Genomic DNA, 21,133 nt, shown 5'->3' with positions numbered 1-21,133 from the left:
CCGACCGGGAATCGAACTAAGACACAGGCTTTACTTTGTAGCCGCGGACTCTAACCCACGGTTAAGCAAGGCCAAATCGTAATGAATAAGAATTATTGTGTTTCCTTACAAAATCTGAATGTAAATACATGTACATATAATAAACTACAAAAATATTCTTCTTATTAGCAAAGCTATGCTCTAAACCAATTACCCCAATACAGATCGGACTCGATTATGTTTTTTAATATTCTTGTTTTTCAGTTTTTAAGCATAAATTTGGGATAATTTAGTATTGCAATATACATTATGAACGATTTAGCAGATAATATTTAAATTCTTTTATTGCAATTTTAATTTTTCTTCTAGTGATTAGATTATCCGGAGGATTCGATTATCCGGAGTGAAAAACAATCGATACTCTGGATAATCGAGTCCGACCTGTACCAATGCAATCCATATAGTCCCAAACAGCCAACTGGTTGGTTTATAGTATAAGAACAGATAAACAGACATAACACTCGAATTGATTTCATCGTAGAACAAAATAGCGCTTAACTCTAATATTTGGTAGATCGCCACATACTCACTCGTGGCGCCCGCTTTTGTTTGAGTTTCTCTGTTTCCGGATGGCCAAAAAATTGTAGCATTTGCCGTTAATGTTTGCGGTACTTTTTTATAAATTGATAATTCTCGCATAATTTATGATCTCACCCTAAAAGCCATAATAATCGAGTGTGTAACTCGTTGTTTTTAAGCATATGAATGGAACAAGATATGAACTATTACTACTACCCAGACAACCAAAATGTACGTATAACGAAATCACCTGGAGGCTTTGTATGTGCAAAATTTCACTTATAAGATGTCGCGAAAAGGCCTTCTACGTACAAAAGTGGAGGCGATATGCGTGCATATATTATGTGATGAATAATAACATACAATGCTAGTATAGTAATATTCTACCGAACAAACCTGTGATCTTATGCGACTTAACTTATGATAACAAATGTTGATTTGACAGCTGCTACGGATTGATTCGACTTACTTTGTACGAGTATACGCGACGAAACAAAATGTATAAATGAACTCAGAAAAGAAGTGTTTTATCCACGGTGTTTTACGGGTTTGATGTAATTAGTATGAATAAACGAGTTGTAACGTGAACTTTCATGCGATTCCAGGTTGTCTGGGTAGGAGATAGAGGGGGATCTTTTCTTCATCATACCATAGTTAAAAAAAACGTGTAAATCTATTCGTTTAATTAGTAGGTATACACAAGCTACACTTGGTGAAACGAGAATTGTTACTAATACCGTACAAAACTTGTTTAATAAATAAGGCTTTCAACTTCTCTTCTACGCAAATTAGTGCCATACCACCTTTCCCGAAGGCCAAATACAATTGTCTAGCATCCACCTTGAAAATGACCAGTTTTCTTAATTCCTATATATGATCTTTATCCGGTGGTAAAATTTGGCCAACATATCAAAGTTTACTCAAAATATACGAGTTGATTATCCAAGATTTTTGAACAAAATTCAGATTCCTAACTCCTAATGCACCTAGTGCACATTTGCAACTATTGATCAACCGACTGTAATTAACTTTAGTAAATTCTATTCAATTTTGCGAAAAAGTTACTCCTAAAATTTAAAGTTGCTTTTCTTCCTTTATCTTCTGTGGACCTAATGCAATATTATTGATTCTCATAAAAGCTGATTTGTGGAGATTCAATAGGATTCCAAACTTTATTCTATAATCATCAGCTAGGCTCAATACAGTATCAAATTCTGCATCTGAACGAATGATAATCGTAACATCATCCTCATATGCAAGAATTTTAATGAAATTTCCGTCAATTAAAATTCCTGTCACTGATTGATAAACTTTTCTTATAAACGGCTCCAGATACAGAAAAAAATAATATCATAGATAGAGGGAAACCTTGCCGAACAGATTTTTAAATCTTGAACTTATTTGTCAAGTGGCCATTGAACAGCACACTTGAAGAGGCATGACGGTACAAATTTTTCAAACAATCTATCAAACGAACCGGGAAATTGTATCCTTCTAAAACTGCTAAACCATAATCTACCATGGTAAACATTGTCGAAAGCTTTTTCCATGTCCAAACTAAAAATTGCAGCTTTAAATCTCTTCGATCCATTCCCTTTCGCTATTATCGTTCTTAACTGATCAAGGTTTTCTGTGCAGGATTTGCTGGCAACGCATGCGAGTTCGGTTTGTTACTCCGTCGCGAGTGGACGTCTGCGTTGTTTTCTCCGCGAGTGAAGATGAATGTCTTTCCTTTGCCCGAGGGCAAAAATTTGAGATAGGGCAAAAAAAAGTTGAAAATTTTACGAAATGAAATAATTAGTTTTGTTTCGTTAGTGTTTTGTTCCCATACTCCTAGATGTTGAGAATGAAAATATAAATTTTAAAAGTGGCTTCCGTGTGATTTGTTTGGAAGCAATTTTGCTCCTCCATTCACTTTTTTCAAGTTTGAGGGAGAGATATGAAGACAGAGAAGAATTCGAAAGAAAATGATATGCTTGTGTGAGTCATACGGCGATAGTGGTAAAGTTTGACTGTGTTGCATGGGTGTAAGAAGGCGAGCTCTCCGAAGGGCTGAGTATCCGGTGAGTTTGTTCTGATTCGCAAACATGTTATGTTTTTGTCTTTCAACATAAGGGGCCGTCCATTAATTACGCAAGACGATTTTCAGGGTTTTCACCCCCATCCCCCTATGGTAAGATTTGTTATTTTCATACAAACAAATAATTGAATGGCACGTATGAAATTTCAAACCCCGCCCTACACCCATAAACGCTTACGTCATTATTGGACGGCCCCATGAGCATGCTGTAAAATGTTGGATTTTTGGGCGCGCTGTTTGCAAGTTGCCCGTGGGAGAGAGTAAGACAGCACCTGCACACGACGCTCAGAAAAAGTTAAACGAACCAAAGAATTTAGGGCACGTACAGACTCATGAGCCGACATCGTTCTGCAGATTTATTTCAATGTTGGTAGAAAATAAGACAGTATTGGGGTCTAATTGTATGCAGAAATCATTTTCATTTGATGGAAGAGATGGATATCGGCAGCTTGTGGACCTGGACTGTATGTGTGGTGGAGGTGATGGATTACGATGTATTGTAATGCAAAGATGATGCATCGGTGGTTGTAAACTTATAAGAACTGACACGGGAGACCGTGTTGTTTTCTCTATCTTTTGTCTCACTCTAACAATTTTTATCAAAACTTTGCAGAAGCAAATATTGAGTTTTAGTTAACCGATGAAGCTGCAAATGTAATGGGTTGAACACTACTTATATAGTGTTATATAATATTTTTTTCACATCGACATATGGAGATTTGCTGTGACCATGGAAACCAGTGTATTCGGCACCGCTCAAACGTCATATTAGTGAACTCGTGCATTGATCCATACGCTGTTTCGTCGCTTTCTGTTGTGTGCGTTTTTTTGTGTATATTAGAATACCAAATACTAGATCTTAGTATTCGTAGGTTTTTATGGAAACATAATGATTTTTTCCTTCTGGTCAAAAACTTACACGAACTTATAGGGTTGCCGACCAATTTCCGACAGCAGATTATCAACTACACGTATGGCAGCATTTATCGAAGAATTGTTTATATTTAATTGTTTTATATTATATTGTATTGTATTATATAACATATTATATAGTGGCTCATTTAAATAAATTTACAACGCTGAAGGGGGTGAGTGAGTGTCCTTAAGATGTTACAGCTCATACGAAATTCGAAAAATATTCATACAAAATGCATTACGAGGGGGTGGGTGGGCGTCAAAGATGACCATTTTTAGCGTTGTGAAATTTGTGAATGAACCCTTATATTATATTACATTGTATTACAATCAATTATCCCCTACACGATGCTTCGTATCTTAATATCGAGTTAGAGAACCAGAGCAAAAGTTAGTTTTGATGGCTAACTCGATAATCCTTTGGATCGCAGTAGCACTGGTTCTATGTTCTGTAACTTGATGGTCCCTTCAATATCGAGCTAAGGAGAGTTTACTGTAGATTCTATTATATTATGTTATGTCATATTATAAAGGCGGCTGACAAAATCGGATCTTTACAGTATATTAAATTGCATACATGTTTTTCTCACTCTTTGGATAAAAGTAAACAAGGCAAAAGTTATGTTGTCACATAGTAAACTCTACGCTAGTCTGTGCAAAGGTCTCCACAAAATTTTAAATGTGTTTTAATTGTTTTTAACTTTTTCAGTGAATTTCAGCAATTTTCTGTCAAACGTTAAGTCAGGATCCTAGATGATGTACAGAACGAGCAAATCATTCAAATCTGTTAATCTGTTGTCAATTATTATTATTATATTTTTTAGTTATCCCGGGGAGAATGAAACTGTTTAATACGATGTTCGATTTGAAATTTCACGTCCTTCATCTAATTTAATCTGACTATAAAATCAAATAGTGACAAACAAACATTATTTCATTGTATTGATACAAATTGTAGTGTGTTGATGTGTAATTTATGGTTTTATATATGTTATTTTATTTCTGTACATTATTGCAAAATTATTATATTTTTTTACTTTATATTGTTTAATTATTTTATACTATGTACTGTTTTATTTCACATTTATTGAATTACATTATATTACAGCATATTTTGTTTACTATTTGTTTTGATTCGTGTTCCTTATGAATAATTACTGTATCATTCATTATAGCTGTTAAATATAAGTTATTTTGTGATATTCATTTTTTTATAGCAGTCGATTCCCTAGGTACATGAACATCAAAAAAATATATGGTACTACGCAGCCAAAAGATAATTCAACCGCTTTACTTTTCAGAAAAAAAAAACAAGCCGAACTTTTTCGAAAACATTTATTTATACTATCGTTATTCGCAGAATGTCGAGCTGCAACTGAGAACCACGCATCTGAACCACATATCATATATGAAACGAAAAGTTATTATTAAACATTTATTATTTAATATGTAATGTAATATTTCACAGAGAAAGGGCATCCAAAAAAAGGGCTAGAAGCTCTGTAAGTAATCGATAAACGATAGTTTTTTTTAGATTAGTTAAAAATAATTACCACACAAATATGCCTTCATAGCCACTGGCATAGTTTACGGCTACACACAAATACTTGTGTTCTTATACTTCTTAAAATTGGAATTGGATATCGATTCTCTGTGATTTTATTTTATTTTTATGTTTAGGCTGATACAAATTTGATTTTGACTCTAAACATATGGAAGCTGAAATTTAGTTTTCGATGTATCCGGAAACTTTATTAACAAATCGATGAGTTTTTATTTTATTCAAATTATTAGATATTTTATTCACCCTTCGCTCGACCAGCCTAATATAGGACAAATATTGAAAAGAAAAATATGTGTTGGCCGATATAATACTGCATGCACTTAAATTCTGTTTTACTGCGTCATAATTTATTGCTACTACCATTTTATTTTCATATTTTTTACCATATTATTATAAATATATTGTAATTTGTTCTAGTATATAACATTTCACTATAATTGAATTTACCATATTTTGGGGAGGGAGGGAGCATCAGGGCATCATTGAAGTTACAACTGGACAATGAAGTGGAGTGCCAATCGGAGTCAGGAGGAAAAGTGTTAGTCGTTCGCGTCCAGTACTTTTCTCTCCAACAGTTGTAAAAGATTTGACGCGCCCTTCTTCTAACAAACCTTTCCGTGGAAAGCTCGACAAGTATTGCAAATTCTAATACTCAATCTGTTGGATCATATGGCTGGAAGGAGATTCTCTATTTCCCGCGGGTTTCGCGTAAGTGTTTCTGCTTACGGGTCCGCCACCCCCCTTTTGGCCCTTCATACAGCGGTATGTTGAATGCAGATTGGTAATAAAATTTGACCTTACTGTTGAGTGGAACCGCATGCAGAGCAAGACTCAAGCAAGGATTGGTGGCTACCTACATACATACATACATACATAGGATTTGCTGGCAACGCATGCTGTTTGTCCTTCACCTACTACTTTTCCTATTGCCTGCTGTATGCGACTAGCAATGATTTTTGCGAAAATTTTGTAATTGCAATTGAGAAGGCTAATAGGTCGAAAGCCTGAGATGTTTTTTGAACAACCCGATTTTGGTATTAATGTTATATATCCTTCACAAAATTCGGAAGGAAGAATAACATCGCTATGCAATAATCCATTAAAAAGTTTCAGCATATCATTTTTTAGCAAATCGAAGTGTTTTGCATAGAACTCATAACTTATACCGTCTGGACCAGGTGTCTTTTTCTTTGTACAGCTAAAAACCACATGTTTCAGCTCTTCACCGATTTCACGTACATATCAAGCCCTCAGCATCATTATCTCCTAACTTTTTGGTTACGTATTGGAGCATATCACAGCGGTCTTCAGTTTCATCGTCAGTTCGTCTAGCAAAATTACCAGAAAAATGTTCAAAAATGTACCGTTTTGTCTCAAATTCCGAACAGACTCAAATTCCGAACACCTTGTCGTAATTGTTATATTTATAATGGATATAGTATAATAATATTAAGATATTTTGCATTGGGGTAATTTCCATATAGTAAGAATGATTGTAACGAGATTTTTATGCATTTACAGCGCCTACTTTTAAAATAGTAAGCATTTGTAAAAAAGTGACAGCGCACAAGTTATGGAAAAGTGCACCTGCTAGCAATTTATGCTCAAACCGGCTTCGTTACTATTTCAGTTATTTCAGTGTTGTTTCGCGATTTTGTTTGATTTGTTTTGTACTACAAGATAACTAAAGGTAAGAATAATTGATTGTTTAATAACTTAATGCCAATTTTGGGCAAAAATCCTACAAAAATCAATAAAATATGTAGTGTTCGTAATATGAATCATGTTCTGAAGCTTGATTCAAATGTCGAACATAGTGTAAGAATCTTTATTTCAGGTGCTTGCATCGTGTGAAATGGAAGCTAAAAAAGAAAACATTCAACGAGCGTTGGAATCTGTAGCTGGCGGTACCGTTTTGATTCAAATTACGGACAGCTTCAAATTCCGGACACTCTACTTTGTATGGGAAACATTTCACGCGAAATGTTTCAATTTTTGCTGTTCAAAAGTTCTCAATTTCAAGGCTCGTTTTAGTAAACTTTTTCCATAAATATCTTTGAAAATTTATAATGCCCAACTACCTTAGATGTCCCTTTGGCGGTTTAACGATTTCGATTGGTGATTTGACTGTTCCATTAATGATTATCATGAGCTGTCCGGAATTAGATTCAAAGTGTCCAGAATATGAGGCAAAAGTGAGGAAGCGTCCGGAATAAGAATCATGAAAAGGCCACACATTATCATTTATTTAAAATTATTGAAGTTGCAGAAGCGTATTTCCACCGTTCACCCACCGTTCGAAAGTAAAGGGCTTCCGACGCTCGATAGCGCTAAGGAATCATACAGAATGATTTATTTTGTATGCTCTATGCTGGGTTATATTTCCCTGAGTCCTTAAGTGTCCGTAATATGAATCAAAACGGTACATCTCTCCGAGCGGCAGCTAAGATGTTCAACATCCGTGTAACAACGCTGTATGATCGGAAAAAAGCAGTCAATCGTGGAGATGCCGCTGGAAAACCCACTGTATTATCACCAAGTGAGGAGTTGGAGATTGTTGGCTGGTTGGAGGACATGGCCGCTGCAGGTCATCCGATATGCGAAGAGATCCTCAAAATCAATGTGGCCCAGTACGCTAAGCAGTTGGGAAAATCGGAAGCATTCCGATCTGGAATACCCTGGTGATGAAGTTCGTTTATGGTTCCAGGAAGTTGAGCGGTATCTCACAAAGCACGATTACCTGGACATTCTGAACCATCCTGACCGCATTTTCAATATAGATGAAAGTGCTTTCGAAATGGCCCCAAATCCTCGCAAGAAGAAAGTTTTTGCTAAGCGAGGTATACGTATTGTTATATATGTAATATATTATTCACCGGCTATTTAACATCTCTTTCTCTTTGTTGCAGGTACGAAAAACGTACAGTCCATTCAAGGAAATTCCAACCGTGAGTCATACACGGTACTGATGACTGGATCTGCTTCTGGAGTACTTGTGGCCCCTTTAGTTGTATTTCCGTACAAAGAAAGGCTGCCACGAGATGTTTCCCAGAGTATCCCAAAAGGACGGGGTGTCGGGCGCACTGAGAGTGGTTGGCTGAAGTCGGAAGCGTTTCTAGACTGCTTGAGGAACGTTTTCCATCCTTGGTTGCTCAAAAATAATGTGAAGCTTCCCGTCATTGTATTTGTCGATGGTCACCGTTCACATGCGACCTACGATACAGTTAATTTTTGTAAAAGTCATGGTATCATTTTGATCTGTTTGCCTCCGAATTCTACCCATTTCATCCAACCACTTGACATTTCATTTTTTAAACCAATGAAAGCTGCTTGGGACTTTGCACTGGTCAAGTGGCGATTCGACAACGGAGGAGCAATGATTTCAAAGCCGGGCCTCTTTTGAAACAAGCTATTGATTCGATGAACGGCATTGAACAAACATTGATCAATGGATTCAGAAAATGTGGCCTGCATCCGTGGAACTCCGAGGCCATTGATTATACATCTTTTCCTGATCCATCTGCAGTTCATCAAAGCAAACAGCCAAACAATATTGTATCTACGACCTCTACGGAACCACTAAACCAGAGCATACCTTCAACAATTTTCCTTCGTGAACTAAATCGTTGGCTTTCACCTGAAGTTTTGGAAACTTTCGAAGACCAGCGGCGTAATCTCATGTGGACTGGGGAGCTTGAAGCATCGCATCTCTTGAATTTATGGAGAACCATCAAAGATGAAGTAGACGGGCCACCGGAGTACTTTGAAATAGATCCTGCATTAGTTGGCCTCGATATTACCCTTGATGGAGAAGGAAGCGCTGTTTTGAATGAATGTGCTCCTAATGATGTTGATTGTAGGAAAGACGGGAGTGGTTATCTGTTCATTTTTGTAGTAAGGAAATCAAATTGATATTTTCAGATCAAAATGAAGATGCGAACTTTTTTGAGCATGAACGCCAGACCTGTGAAGTTATACAATTGGAGAATGACGAACATATGTTTGAAGAGTTTGATTTTGAGCGTAATTGAGAGAAATTAAAATTAAATGTTTTTGTTTTTAATGTAAACAATACTTTAATTGAAGGTGATCGGTCTGATACGGTAGAGAACATTTCTCTATTACTGGGCTGTTCCGCAGAAAAAGACAGGGCTGAAGAGCGTATCTCAGAAGCTCAATCTTCTACCAAGAAAAGGAAACGATGCGCACCAGCAGTTGCGACAAGTGAGGCTTGGGAAGAGTTTTATAAAGAAGAACAAGAAATAAAAAAACAAATTCAACTTGCAAAACAAAAACGACAAGAAGAACGGAAACAAAAATCATTGGAAGAGGAAGAACAGAAGAAAATAAAAGCCGCGTTGAGGGTACTGAAGCAGCATGAAAGAGATGCACTGAGAGAACAGAAGAAGAAAGAAAGAGATGCAGTAAGAATTAAAAAAGCTAAAGAACGCCTGGAGAAAATGAAGAACAAAATGAAGAAACAAGCAAAAACTATAAATTGAGACAATGCAAAAACTATAGACAATTTAAACTTTACTGTAAATTCATCTCCACGATAACTGTTTCATTATTATTTCATTTACTATTGTAGTTATAATTCGACTTAATAAATATATGTATGATACACTGAGCGCAAAATCAACATATTTTTCTTTAATGCACTCTCCATGTTAAACATTTTTAAAACCATTTTTGAGTGAAGGGTTTGATTTCAATTATTGTATTGCTGGTCACCTCGATAGTTGAGCAAAAAAAAAATTGTCGGTGATTGTAGCACAGTCCTTTGCTACATATTTTAGCATCATCTTATTGGGTCTCCAAATAGTCGAGCCAATTTTGCTGAATAATGGTGCGTCTGGTTGTTGGAAACCCGGCATAATCAAATTCAGTCTGTAACATAATTAAAAATTAAATATTATTCATTTCCTGATCAACAACCTGGAACACTCAAACAAACTTTTCCTTTTCCATTTGAAAATATGTGAGTGAGAAACAGCCATATTGAAAGAAGCAAAAGGATTTTTCCAAGTACAAGCCTATAATATTCGATTGAATTTCAACGACTCGTTTAAATAAGGTATTTTTCAAATGTTAATCGCATCAATGATTTAAATTGTACAGCATAAAATCAATTGTACAAATTATTATATTATTTCACAGAATATATAGTTTGTAGCTCAAATGAGCAAAATTATGCTTTATTCGATCACAATTAAAACAAAAATAATGAAACAAATTTATTCAATTCACCATGTTCGGAATTTGAGACAAAAGTGTTCGGAATTTAAGTCAGTAGCATAATTGGTGTTCGGAATTTGAATCGAAACTGACTGATATAGTTTTCAATTTTGAGCCTTATTTGTTTGTTTTTAAATATTTTTTTTGATGGTAACGTGAAAAATACACAAAAAGTCATCAATGAAGTGAATAACGCCCAAACAAAATTGTGAAATTAATGAATACAGTAACAATTAATATGCAAAAGTGCTTAGGGGGAGATCCCCCAGTACCGGACACTTAAGCCACTAAATTCATAGTTCGAAAAATATTGATTTTATGGGCTCGTGTTACCCATTTATGACAAACATTATCATTTTTATAGTGTACAAAAATAAATTTGGAAATATAAATACGAATTATGACAATGCATTTTGATGATGTATTTAAGTATCAAATTGATCGATCTTGAAAGGTGGCACCCAATACCGGACACCATCTGGAAATGCCTCGAATTCTGCAAATATGAACATCATTGAATGTGTACACTATAGGAATAGTTTATAATTACCAGTTCAATGCATTTGCAACATTTACAAGAATAATTTGCGTTTTTCTTAGTTTGAAAGATGCCTATCAAATACCTCTTCCATATATGATGAAAAATAGCACATTTTACGATGTTGTTCTGAATGTTCATTCTTCTTAATTTTATTGCATGTTTGATACCATGATCGACGGAACCCATGAAAAATGAAAGTATTTTGAGACACTGGTGCAATAATAACAAAGATATCATATAACAAATCAAGCTGTCCGAAACTGAGGGACAGGAGGTGCTTAACGAAAATTGTAATTTGTCCATATTTAGTTCAATTATGGTACAAAATACATTCATGCTATCAAATTAGGATTATGTTCGATCCTGCTTGCGTGATCCAAAGTATTTTTTCATATTCAAAATAATTACTGAATAGGCTCAAAATTAAGAAAATACGTCAATTTTTTAAAGATTTTCAAACTTTTCTACTTTTTTAAAAAGGCATGCATATTTCAAGGATATGTTATTCTACGCAAACATTAGTCTACATAAAAGCTTTCTTTTCTACTAATACACCATCTTGATTGGACCGTGATTTCTCAATGTTTCGACTTTGTCCGGTATTGGGTGCTGTCCGGCACTGGGGGATCTCCCCCTAAGTGTTCGGAATTTGAGACAAAACGGTATCTTTTCAATTCTTTCGTTCCTCTAATAGTGTTACTTCCATCATGCAGTTCTACAGCCGTTCTGCTTTTCGAGCTTTTCTGTCTGGCTGTAATCTGATAAATATTAACTTTTTCGTCTTTCATGATACTATTCGCGGATAGTTTTGTTTCCATATTTTTCAATTTTTCGTTTTCAATTTTGAATATCAAAGCTTTTGTAAAAATCATTTCAGTACTAACGTCTTCATTTTCATTTTGTAAATTCGAAAGCTCTACTAACGTCTTATACAGCTCAGATTTTCTTTCGGTCATACTACGGTTGAATTCTATACTTTTACTTTTGTAAAACTGTTTGACTTTTCATAGACGATGAAAGTAGGTGAAATGGCTTGTCCACCAAGAGTAGAAATTATTACGATAAGCTATTCTATTTTGCAACGACTCAAATTCGAAGCAGAATTCATTTTCTATAAAATCATCGTCTATGAAAGCAGTATTAATTTTCCAATATCCCTTTCCGTAATGGTGCCCTAAGTCATCCTTGTTTACATTCATTTTCATTGAAATGGCTCTGTGGACAGAGACAGGTACACTTGTTGTTTCGAAAGAACTGATGAACTTCAAAAAATTCGCAGAAATATAAAATCGATCTATTTGCTACGCGGACGATCCTCTAAGGAACGAGAACTGGACCGGTTGTCCTTTGGTAGCTTTTCCAACGTCTTTTAAATCTAATTTTGTTACCAATGTTTTCAAGCTGTTACAGTAATTTTTCGTTGAACCTTTTGTATCATTTGCATCTAAAATACAATTGAAGTCGCCGCCAACTAAGTGATGACAAACTCCTAACTTATTGAAATGAATTGCAATATCTTCTGAAAATAACGTTTCTCTTTCCTTTTTGTATTGGTACCCCGCGTGGCCGTAAATATTGACGTAATTGATATTATTGATTTTAACCGAGATTCTCCTTCCGCTAGGATCACTGATTACATCGCTGTAATCTAGCCCCCTTCGTATTAGTATAGCTGTTCCTTGATTGTTCCCAATGTTAACGAACGCAATGTGTGAATAATTTCGAAAGGCTACTTCCTGACAGAAAATAATGTCTGCGTTGCTGTTAACTATGTAGTCTTTGAACAACGAAAGCTTAACTCTGGTCTGTATAGCATTAAGATTAATGCTGGCTACAATTCTACTGTATACCATCATTACTTTGATTTTGAATTCCGCTTACTATGCCCTGAAGATGACCTACTCTTCCTCGTTTGATTCGGGACATCTTTCACCACACTTTTGAGAGCGTCGAATTCAGGCGACTCCTTATCACTATCGATACCTCGTCTCTTCTGCATGGTTCTACCTTGTCTGGTCTGAGTGCTGAGACCTTCACTTGCTACTTCGAGCGTTCGTAGCGGCGATATATCCATCTCTTTCATTCGCTGGATGATGCTTGTCGGACATCCTGAAGATTCACCTAGTTCCATTTGCTTATCCAAAGCCGACATTTCATCCACCTGGTTCTCTTTTTGGTTACCCGAATCCGTAAATACAGGTGTGATACCCTTAATGACATCTGCAAACGAGGTTTTGTGAGCGGTCACGTTGTCCTTTTGCTGGTTTCCAATTATGTGCTGCACTGAGGAACGTTTTGGGCAGTCAGCCTTGACGTGCCCTTCCTCTTTGCAGACGAAGCATCGATTACGTAGTCTTCTTCTTCTTCTTGGCATAACGTCCTCTATGGGACTGAACCTGCTTCTCAGCTTAGTGTTCTTATGAGCACTTCCACAGTTATTAACTGAGAGCTTTCTATGCTTAAGTTGCCATTTTCGGATTCGTATATCGTGGGGCAGGTACGATGATACTCTATGCCCAGGGAAGTCAAGGAAATTTCCATTACGAAAAGATCCTGGACCGACCGGGATTCGAACCCAGACACCTTCAGCATGGCTTTGCTTTGTAGCCGTGGACTCTAACCACTCGGCTAAGGAAGGCCCGATTACGTAGTCCTTCATAGAAAATACGACACTTAAAGTGCCCAATGTACAATGCTGACGGAATTTTCGACTTAACCTCCATATGTATCCCACGTGTTCCACTGTAAGCATTGAACCCAAGATCTGCAGGCAGTTTCTCTCACACCACCTGCCGCACTGAACCGAATTTTTCCATTACATTCGCGATCTCCGTATCACCGACCTCCGGAGGGAGGTTGAAAACTCTCACATAACGGAAGAACCCATCAGCTGGTACCACGTGGACTTGAGCCGTTGTGCCATCACCATATTTAAAAGTTTCTGTTGCACGCAAACGTTGGGTCATTCCTTTCAGCACTTCTTCGTTAATAAACTTAACATAAAACGTGTTTTCCGTATACCGATATACCGTATGAACATCTGTCTCCTTGATTTTCAAATCCTTTCCACGAAAGTTATGGCATCCTTCACCGAGGGCATAGCTCCATTCTTTCCGAATTCAAATCCAATTTTTCTTCTGCACTTGATGCATCCTTTGTTCAAATCCGTGTATTGTATAAGCGATAGCACTAGTGACCTTGACCACTGGCAATCTACGTTATTGTAATTGACCGAACGGAGTAAACCACAAAAGCGTGTGTGCTCGACCGCTTCTCGTCTACTACTGTTAGTAATTGCATCGAAATGAGCAATAAGTTCGATGCTCTAGACAAATTTTCCGAACACCAAATCGAAGCAGTCTCTAGCCCAGGCTCTTTGGTTCAAGTGAGGGAAGCAAAGAGTGCCGCCTATCGTGGACAGTTGTTCCGAAATTGAGGGATTTAGGCAGGAGATCATGAATTCCATTAGGGGAATCAAGGTTTCCTTCCAAATCGCAAAGAAAGAAGACTGTCGCGTTTTGTCGGAAACTCTTAAAGATCGCGAACTACTTCTAACATCTTGAAGAGAAGAGGCACATTTTTTTTACTTATGAGGACAAAACTGAACGTTTGTTCAAAGTCGTCTTGAAAGGTCTCTCAAGTGACTATAACTAGCCTGACGACTTCAACAATGGAATAAATGATTTGTTTGGATTTTCCCCAGTCCAAGTCATTATGACAAAGAGAACCCAATCTGGCATTGTTCGGAAAGGGCTTTCTCAAGAATATTAGTTCACTTTAACAAAAAAGATCTAAATAATATTGAAGCTTTAGAAAAAGCAAAACTTATGTTCGATGTCCGTGTGACAGTTTAGAAACCTGGAGGAAAATTCCAGAACCCCACTCAGTACCGTCGGTGCCAAAAGTGGGGTCATGGTACAAAGTCGTTACTCAGGCAAAACATATGCATAATGCATAGGCTCCACGCTTTTTTTTTCTACCCAACCAGAAGCGTTGATTTAAAACTCCGCCCATCTTTCGAGTAAATAGACCATTATTCTTTCGAGACACGTAGCACGTTTGAATGGCAGTTGTTCAAAGTACCCAAGGCGCTAACACTCGGTAGCAGCGAATTGTGGAGTAAATCTACCCATCGAAGGATTGAATTACCTGGCGGCGTTATTTAAACCAAAGTCAAGTCCACCATCAAATCATTCAGAAAGCTGAATGCATATCATAACCAGTGAATTACAAAGCTAAACCCTAAAGATGGCACCGCAAAGCATTGTTGAACATCCAGTAAGTGAAAACCCAATGAAGCCCATTGGTACGCAATATACTCGTGCAGACAGCATGAGCATTTGGGAGACGTTAGTTCAAATAGCTTCGGAGCGATACGAAGAATTGATCGCAGAAGATAGGCTGCAAAATCAGTGTTGCGATCAAGAGGAAGAAGTTTCCGTCGAGAGTTATGAATCGTCTGAAGATGATTCAATGTGCTCGGGTCAATCGATTAGTTTGATTCGAAGTGCTGAAATATCGATTGGAGAAAACGTAACGGTCGGCGACGTGGATGATGAAGAACAGGGACGACTGGTCATCGACGAAAGTTCATCTACAGAGAAAGCGGACAGTTTAGACATGAGTGGAATTGCGTCATTGCCCAGCGATACTGAGCAACACCAGCGTGATACAGTGATTAAAGCGTGCAACAACGACGTAGCTCGTGAGACGGAACTCCAGCCGGTCAAATCTACAGAGCCGCGTATAGAGGAGTCACCGCAGAGTAATCAACCAGTGGCGAAGATTGTACAGGAAGCAGTAGCAATGGTAAAGGTCACCCAAATCAAGCCACCATCACAAGCTGCTTTGAATCGTTTCATCATCTTCTTCTGCTTCTTTTTCTTCTTGGCATTACGTCCGCACTGGGACAGCTTCTCAGCTTAGTGTTCTTATGAGCACATCCACAGTTATTATCTTGGTTTCTTAGAGAAAGTTGCCAAAGTTGATACTCTATGCCCAGAGAAGTCAAGAAAATTTTAATCTTACCGGGACCGACCGGGAACCGAACTCTGACACATGCTTTACTTGGTAGCCGCGGACTCTAACCACTCGGCTAAGGAAAGCCCCCATCGTTCCAGACCGTACCAAATTCCCATGGCCTGCAGCAAGAACATGACCCGTAAATTCCCAGGAGCAAATACCAGATCTCCGGAGCAGCATGCAATTCGCGAAAGGAACACAATCACATCCCGACAAAGCCGCGCCGAAATCCAATTTTAATAGGTTAAATATTCGTAAAATCGTGTAAATATTCGAATCAAATTGTAGTGGATAAGAATTATTTTGTTTCTTTACAAAAGCTGAATGTAAATACATAAACATATAACCAACTACAAAAACATTCTTCTTATTAGAAAAGCTATGCGGCAAATTACCCCAATACCAATGCAACCCGTATAGTCCCAAACAGCCAAGTGGTTGGATTATAGTATAAAAGCCAATTATACTAAGCCATTAGTTATCGAGTGTGTAACTCGTTGTTTTTAAGCATATTAATGGAACAAGATCACTACTAGGAGATGGAAGCTAAACTTGTCGAAGCGAAAATAGTTCTAGCTGTTATGTCTGATTGTGGTATAAGTACAACTGATCTGGCGATACTGGACTAGCAGCTATTGGAAGTGTGTCCCGCTCAAGCTCAAATTTATCAAGATAACTATTATTAATTTATAATTAAATGAATCAATGGCTATCATGTTAAGCTTGAGCACAAGTTGGACTGATTGCTACTTATACTAGAAACAAACCAAGTGGCTGTGCAAGTAATCACAAGCATTATAAGGAACATGATTCTCTACTTGGCAGTTTTAATTCACTTCGGCAGAGTTTTTTCATCGCTTCAGGGCTCATATTGCACTAGATAAAAAAAAATTCAAAAATCACTTTGAGGGCATTCAAGACAAATGTAACTAATGTAACCAGAACTTTGTCGTAAGAATAAGATTCTAATCTTCAAACAAATTTTCAGACCGGCCATGTTGTAGTTATACCAATATGGACCAACTTTTACAATATCCGAAAGAACGCTCTACAGAGGGTGTGAACATGTGAGAAATGCGAAAAGTTAATAGAGTTTTAAATGTAATTCATAACAACTTACTTTCTCGCTAGCGCCACCAGCTTGGCGAACGGTTTCTCCCACGTGTACATCTTGATCACCTGAATGCCCTGGATGATCTCATTCATCAGTCGCACACGTTCGTCCGTCCGGAGAGCTGTTTGCAACCGCAAAACCGAAGTCTTCTTGCCCAGATATGCTTGCAGTGGAATAAACATCAGCAGGAATATCACACCAAATACCGCCGATATGCCGATCTCTCTGTACATCAGATACGTGACAACGATCGTCTCCAGCGGGCCAATCCACAGATAATGCACAAACAGAACGGCCAAATCCAGTCGGCCCACGTCGTTCGATAGCAGATTCACAACCTGCCCGGCTGTGGTGTCCCCGAGTGCGGTCTTGCTCAACCGGAGTGACTTCCGATAGATCATACTGCAGGCTGCCACCCGAAGTTTCATACCGAGATGCAGCTGGGAAAGCATGTACGAGTGCATGAACAGAACGCTGATAGCGCTACAGAGGACAACGGCTGCCGCGTACAGATAAGCCTCATTGATGTCCCCATTCTGCTTGGAGTAGTAGGCCACCAAGGCACCGAGGAAGATCGGTTGCGTCACCTTGAAGGCCAACTCGAGCACCAACAGAATCAGTCCCAGCAAAACGATGTTCCATCCGAACACTCGGAAACCAGCATGCAGCAGGCTTGGTTCCTTGCCTTTGGCGCGTTTATTTGCCACCTCGTCCTCCCAGGCTCGACAAAGGTCGTTGCCCAATTTACTCGATTTGTGTGCCGTCAGCGGTTGGTAGAGATCCTCCGGACCCAGTTCCTTCTTGGAGCCCTTGTAGAAGATGGGCAAGACCCAACCGAACACGATGTACGAAAGGAAGCTGGCATTTTGGGCGGGACACACTGGAAGCGCAACAGATTGCTTGTTGGCTTCCATGGCTGCTACTAGCGCTCCAGGGCTGAAATGGGAGAGAAAGAAAACGATGCGTTGTGATAAGCTATAGTTTATGAATTGCGTTGTGTTCTAATTATAAACAGATGATAACAGCCGAGATAATCCAATAGCAGGGCTGGTAGGACTGAGTGTCTTAGAAAAGGATGAGGTCTCTAAAATTTTTTAGGACACAAGGCACAAAAGCAAATAGGGGCTTTCCTTAGCCGAGTGGTTAGAGTCCGCGGCTACCTAGCAAAGCCATGCCGAAAGTGTTTGGGTTCAATTCTCAGACGGTCCAGGATGTTTTCGTATCGGAAATTTCCTTGACTTCCCTGGACATAGAGTATTATCGTACTTGCCACACGATATACGAATGCGAGAATAGCAGCTTTGGCAAAGAAAGCTCTCAATAAGTGTGGCAGTGCTCATAAGAACACCACTCCTGAGTGAATGGTGATGAGCTGCGTGAACGTCAATTTGAATTTTCTGATTGATTGAATTATTAAGTTCAAGTTTACTATATTGACATAACATTAATGTTCCATTAGATTATATTATCGTATCGAGACTATGATGGATCACGCTAACTTCTGGATCATGAGCATTTTCCATAAGTTACGTCGCTTGCAAAGACCGACCGCTTCTAGTTCCGCTCGTTATCTAGGGTCAGTGCGTGTATAAACAATTAGTCCATATTTAATTCGCGACGCCAACTCTGTACGCAGTGCTTGATGTGTTATAAATTAGGTGTAATGACCCATCACGCTTCTTCCAGTTTGTGCGGTAGATAAGCCGCGATGCCGCCACTTGATTTGTACTCAGTCATGCGATGACAGGCGAGTCGTGGGACGGGATTCGGATTATGTGTGTAATGGCTTTAGCAACAGCATGTGTTGTCTTGCGTTTTAAACTCGTTGTTTTAAAATCGCCACCTAAGTCATTCTTCCACTGTATCAAATAGGGCCGCGCATTGCTCTATCAAAACAATTAAACTAGAAGCTCCCCTAGTCAAATATTTAGATATTGATAAAGACTCTTTGAATTACCGGGTGTATAATAGTTTTGTGTATTCTACATTGAACTATAAGTGCGACTATATTAATCACGTAATGTACGCCTGTGCTCTCTGATTATATGGTTTACATTAGGTGTTTAGTTCAAACAACTAAGAGGCTAGTGAGTTATCATTTTCATGTTTTGATTCTAAAAGATGAATTGTGAATGTTCAGGACTTCAGTTGCATGCTACTGCAATTAGCTCTGATTTTTCACGTTGTTAAAATGCTTCTTTTATATCTTAGAGAAAATCGAAAAAAAAAACCCTGATGGAACATAGAGAACATCGAATTAGGACCAGACAAAAAAGGATACGTTTTTGCAATCTTGGAAGATCATATGTTAGGAACGATTGATTAACATCCGAATACCGTGAAGGCCCCATACTCTGCGCACTTAAGGCTTTTCAAATTTCAAACAGCTGTAATTAATTGAAAACAAAACACAATACTCTGAAATTTTGGGAGCAAATACTTATTGATCTTGTGTATAAGGAAAAAATATAAAAGCTTCACTAAGTAATGATTTTTATTGCAATTTTTTAATTTTTCTCAAAGGTGTCCGTGTTCCTAACTCTGCGCACTCATTTTTGCAATGCTCCTTATTCTGCGCATTTAGGCTCTCTGCGCACTCGATAAATTCTTTATAACAGTTGAAGTATTTTACTAAAAGCAACACTAGCATTTAAACTCTGAATTAATCTTCATTTTTTTGCTTTATACGGCTTTACGTCCACAGTGGAGCGTGGAATGTCTCTAACATAGAAGTTTACTAAGTGAAATAAATTTTATCTATAACACTGTTCGACAAAAAAAGTCGATATGAATGCACAGAGACCGGACACCCCGGGCTTGAAAGTATAAAAATAAACAAAAATAATGGCGTTTTCAGAATGTTCGTGTCTGCCCCAGGTCATTTTTAAAATATACTTGAACTTTTTGCATTTTTTATTTAAAAATCTAATCTAATCAATAAACCGACACAGTGTTTTATACTCAGGACAGGGGAATTCATGTGCCATATAATGTTTTCAACTTTAAATACAATATGAAGAGTTGTAATAAGATTTGCAAGGAGCCCTCCCCCCTTTTTTGTACCCTCCTCATTTTTAAAGTATCGCAAATGATGGAATATTTGATATACAGGGGGTTGTCAAAATAACTGGGACAGGCAAAAATTGGGCCAACTTTGGAATGCTGTAACTTTGACAAAAATTGACCGATTTCGATTCTTTAAGAAGTAATGGACGGGTCAACTAATCTAGTTTTGAGGTGCATCCACGGAGATGAACTATGACCACCGGATACCGGTGATAATCCGGATTTCCGGAAGCATGTCTTATGCAGTAAAATTATGACGTGTTTTTAGCAAAGGTCTCGGCTAAAAAATCAAAATTTTACTACACATGAAGATAGAAGATCTAATTCTGAAGCGATTGGTGCGCCAAGTATTAATATTGGTCCAGAAACAACCAATATATGGCCATTTCCCCGGAATCGGTGCCGGTAGTGGATCCGAATTGGGATCAAACAATTTATTCACTCAAAATATGTCGCGCAATATTGTTTTCTCCCTAGCTTATCATAAAATACCCTATTATAAGTTGAAAATGAGTCTTGTACAGATTTGGCCACTCATGGCGCCGCCCAGTGCCCCGGGGGAACCTTGCATAGGGGACATTTCGATTTTGACACCAAAGCATATCATGCGACGGCTCATTCTTCATGTCTTGTCGTAAATAGGGCAACTGTAGACTCAAAATGGATAGTTGACTACAGTGACTACTTCCGGGACCACCGGATGTCCCCGAGGGAACCTATAATTAGCGACAATTGATATTGAACTCCAATACATATCGTGCGACAGTTCATTTTTCATGTCTCGTGCTAAATAGGGCTATTGTAGACCTAAAATGGATAATTGACTACAGTGCAGTTGACTACAGATTAGATTTTTAAATAAAAAATGCAAAAAGTTCAAGTATATTTTAAAAATGACCTGGGGCAGACACGAACATTCTGAAAACGCCATTATTTTTGTTTATTTTTATACTTTCAAGCCCGGGGTGTCCGGTCTCTGTGCATTCATATCGACTTTTTTTGTCGAACTGTGTAATTCAATCCATGATAATTACT

At 37.9% G+C, this 21,133-nt stretch overlaps 1 protein-coding gene across 6 annotated transcripts in view; it reads right to left on the bottom strand.

The window, feature by feature from the left end:
* The window catches only part of LOC5578230 (probable multidrug resistance-associated protein lethal(2)03659), a 99,763-nt gene that overhangs the window by 31,262 nt on the left and 47,368 nt on the right, over positions 1-21,133 (bottom strand). For all 6 annotated transcript variants that reach the window (XM_021841695.1, XM_021841698.1, XM_021841700.1 and 3 more), the window contains one exon: positions 17,039-17,968. In XM_021841695.1, coding sequence (XP_021697387.1) covers positions 17,039-17,946 — 908 coding nt within the window. In that variant the 5' untranslated portion in view covers positions 17,947-17,968. The remainder of the gene's footprint in view (positions 1-17,038; positions 17,969-21,133) is intronic.

The sequence above is a fragment of the Aedes aegypti genome, chromosome 2 (genome assembly GCF_002204515.2).
Source record: "Aedes aegypti strain LVP_AGWG chromosome 2, AaegL5.0 Primary Assembly, whole genome shotgun sequence".
In the NCBI taxonomy this organism is placed as follows: domain Eukaryota; kingdom Metazoa; phylum Arthropoda; class Insecta; order Diptera; family Culicidae; genus Aedes; species Aedes aegypti.
Note: the sequence above shows the minus strand (reverse complement) of the source record. Positions and strands in the feature narration are given on the sequence as shown.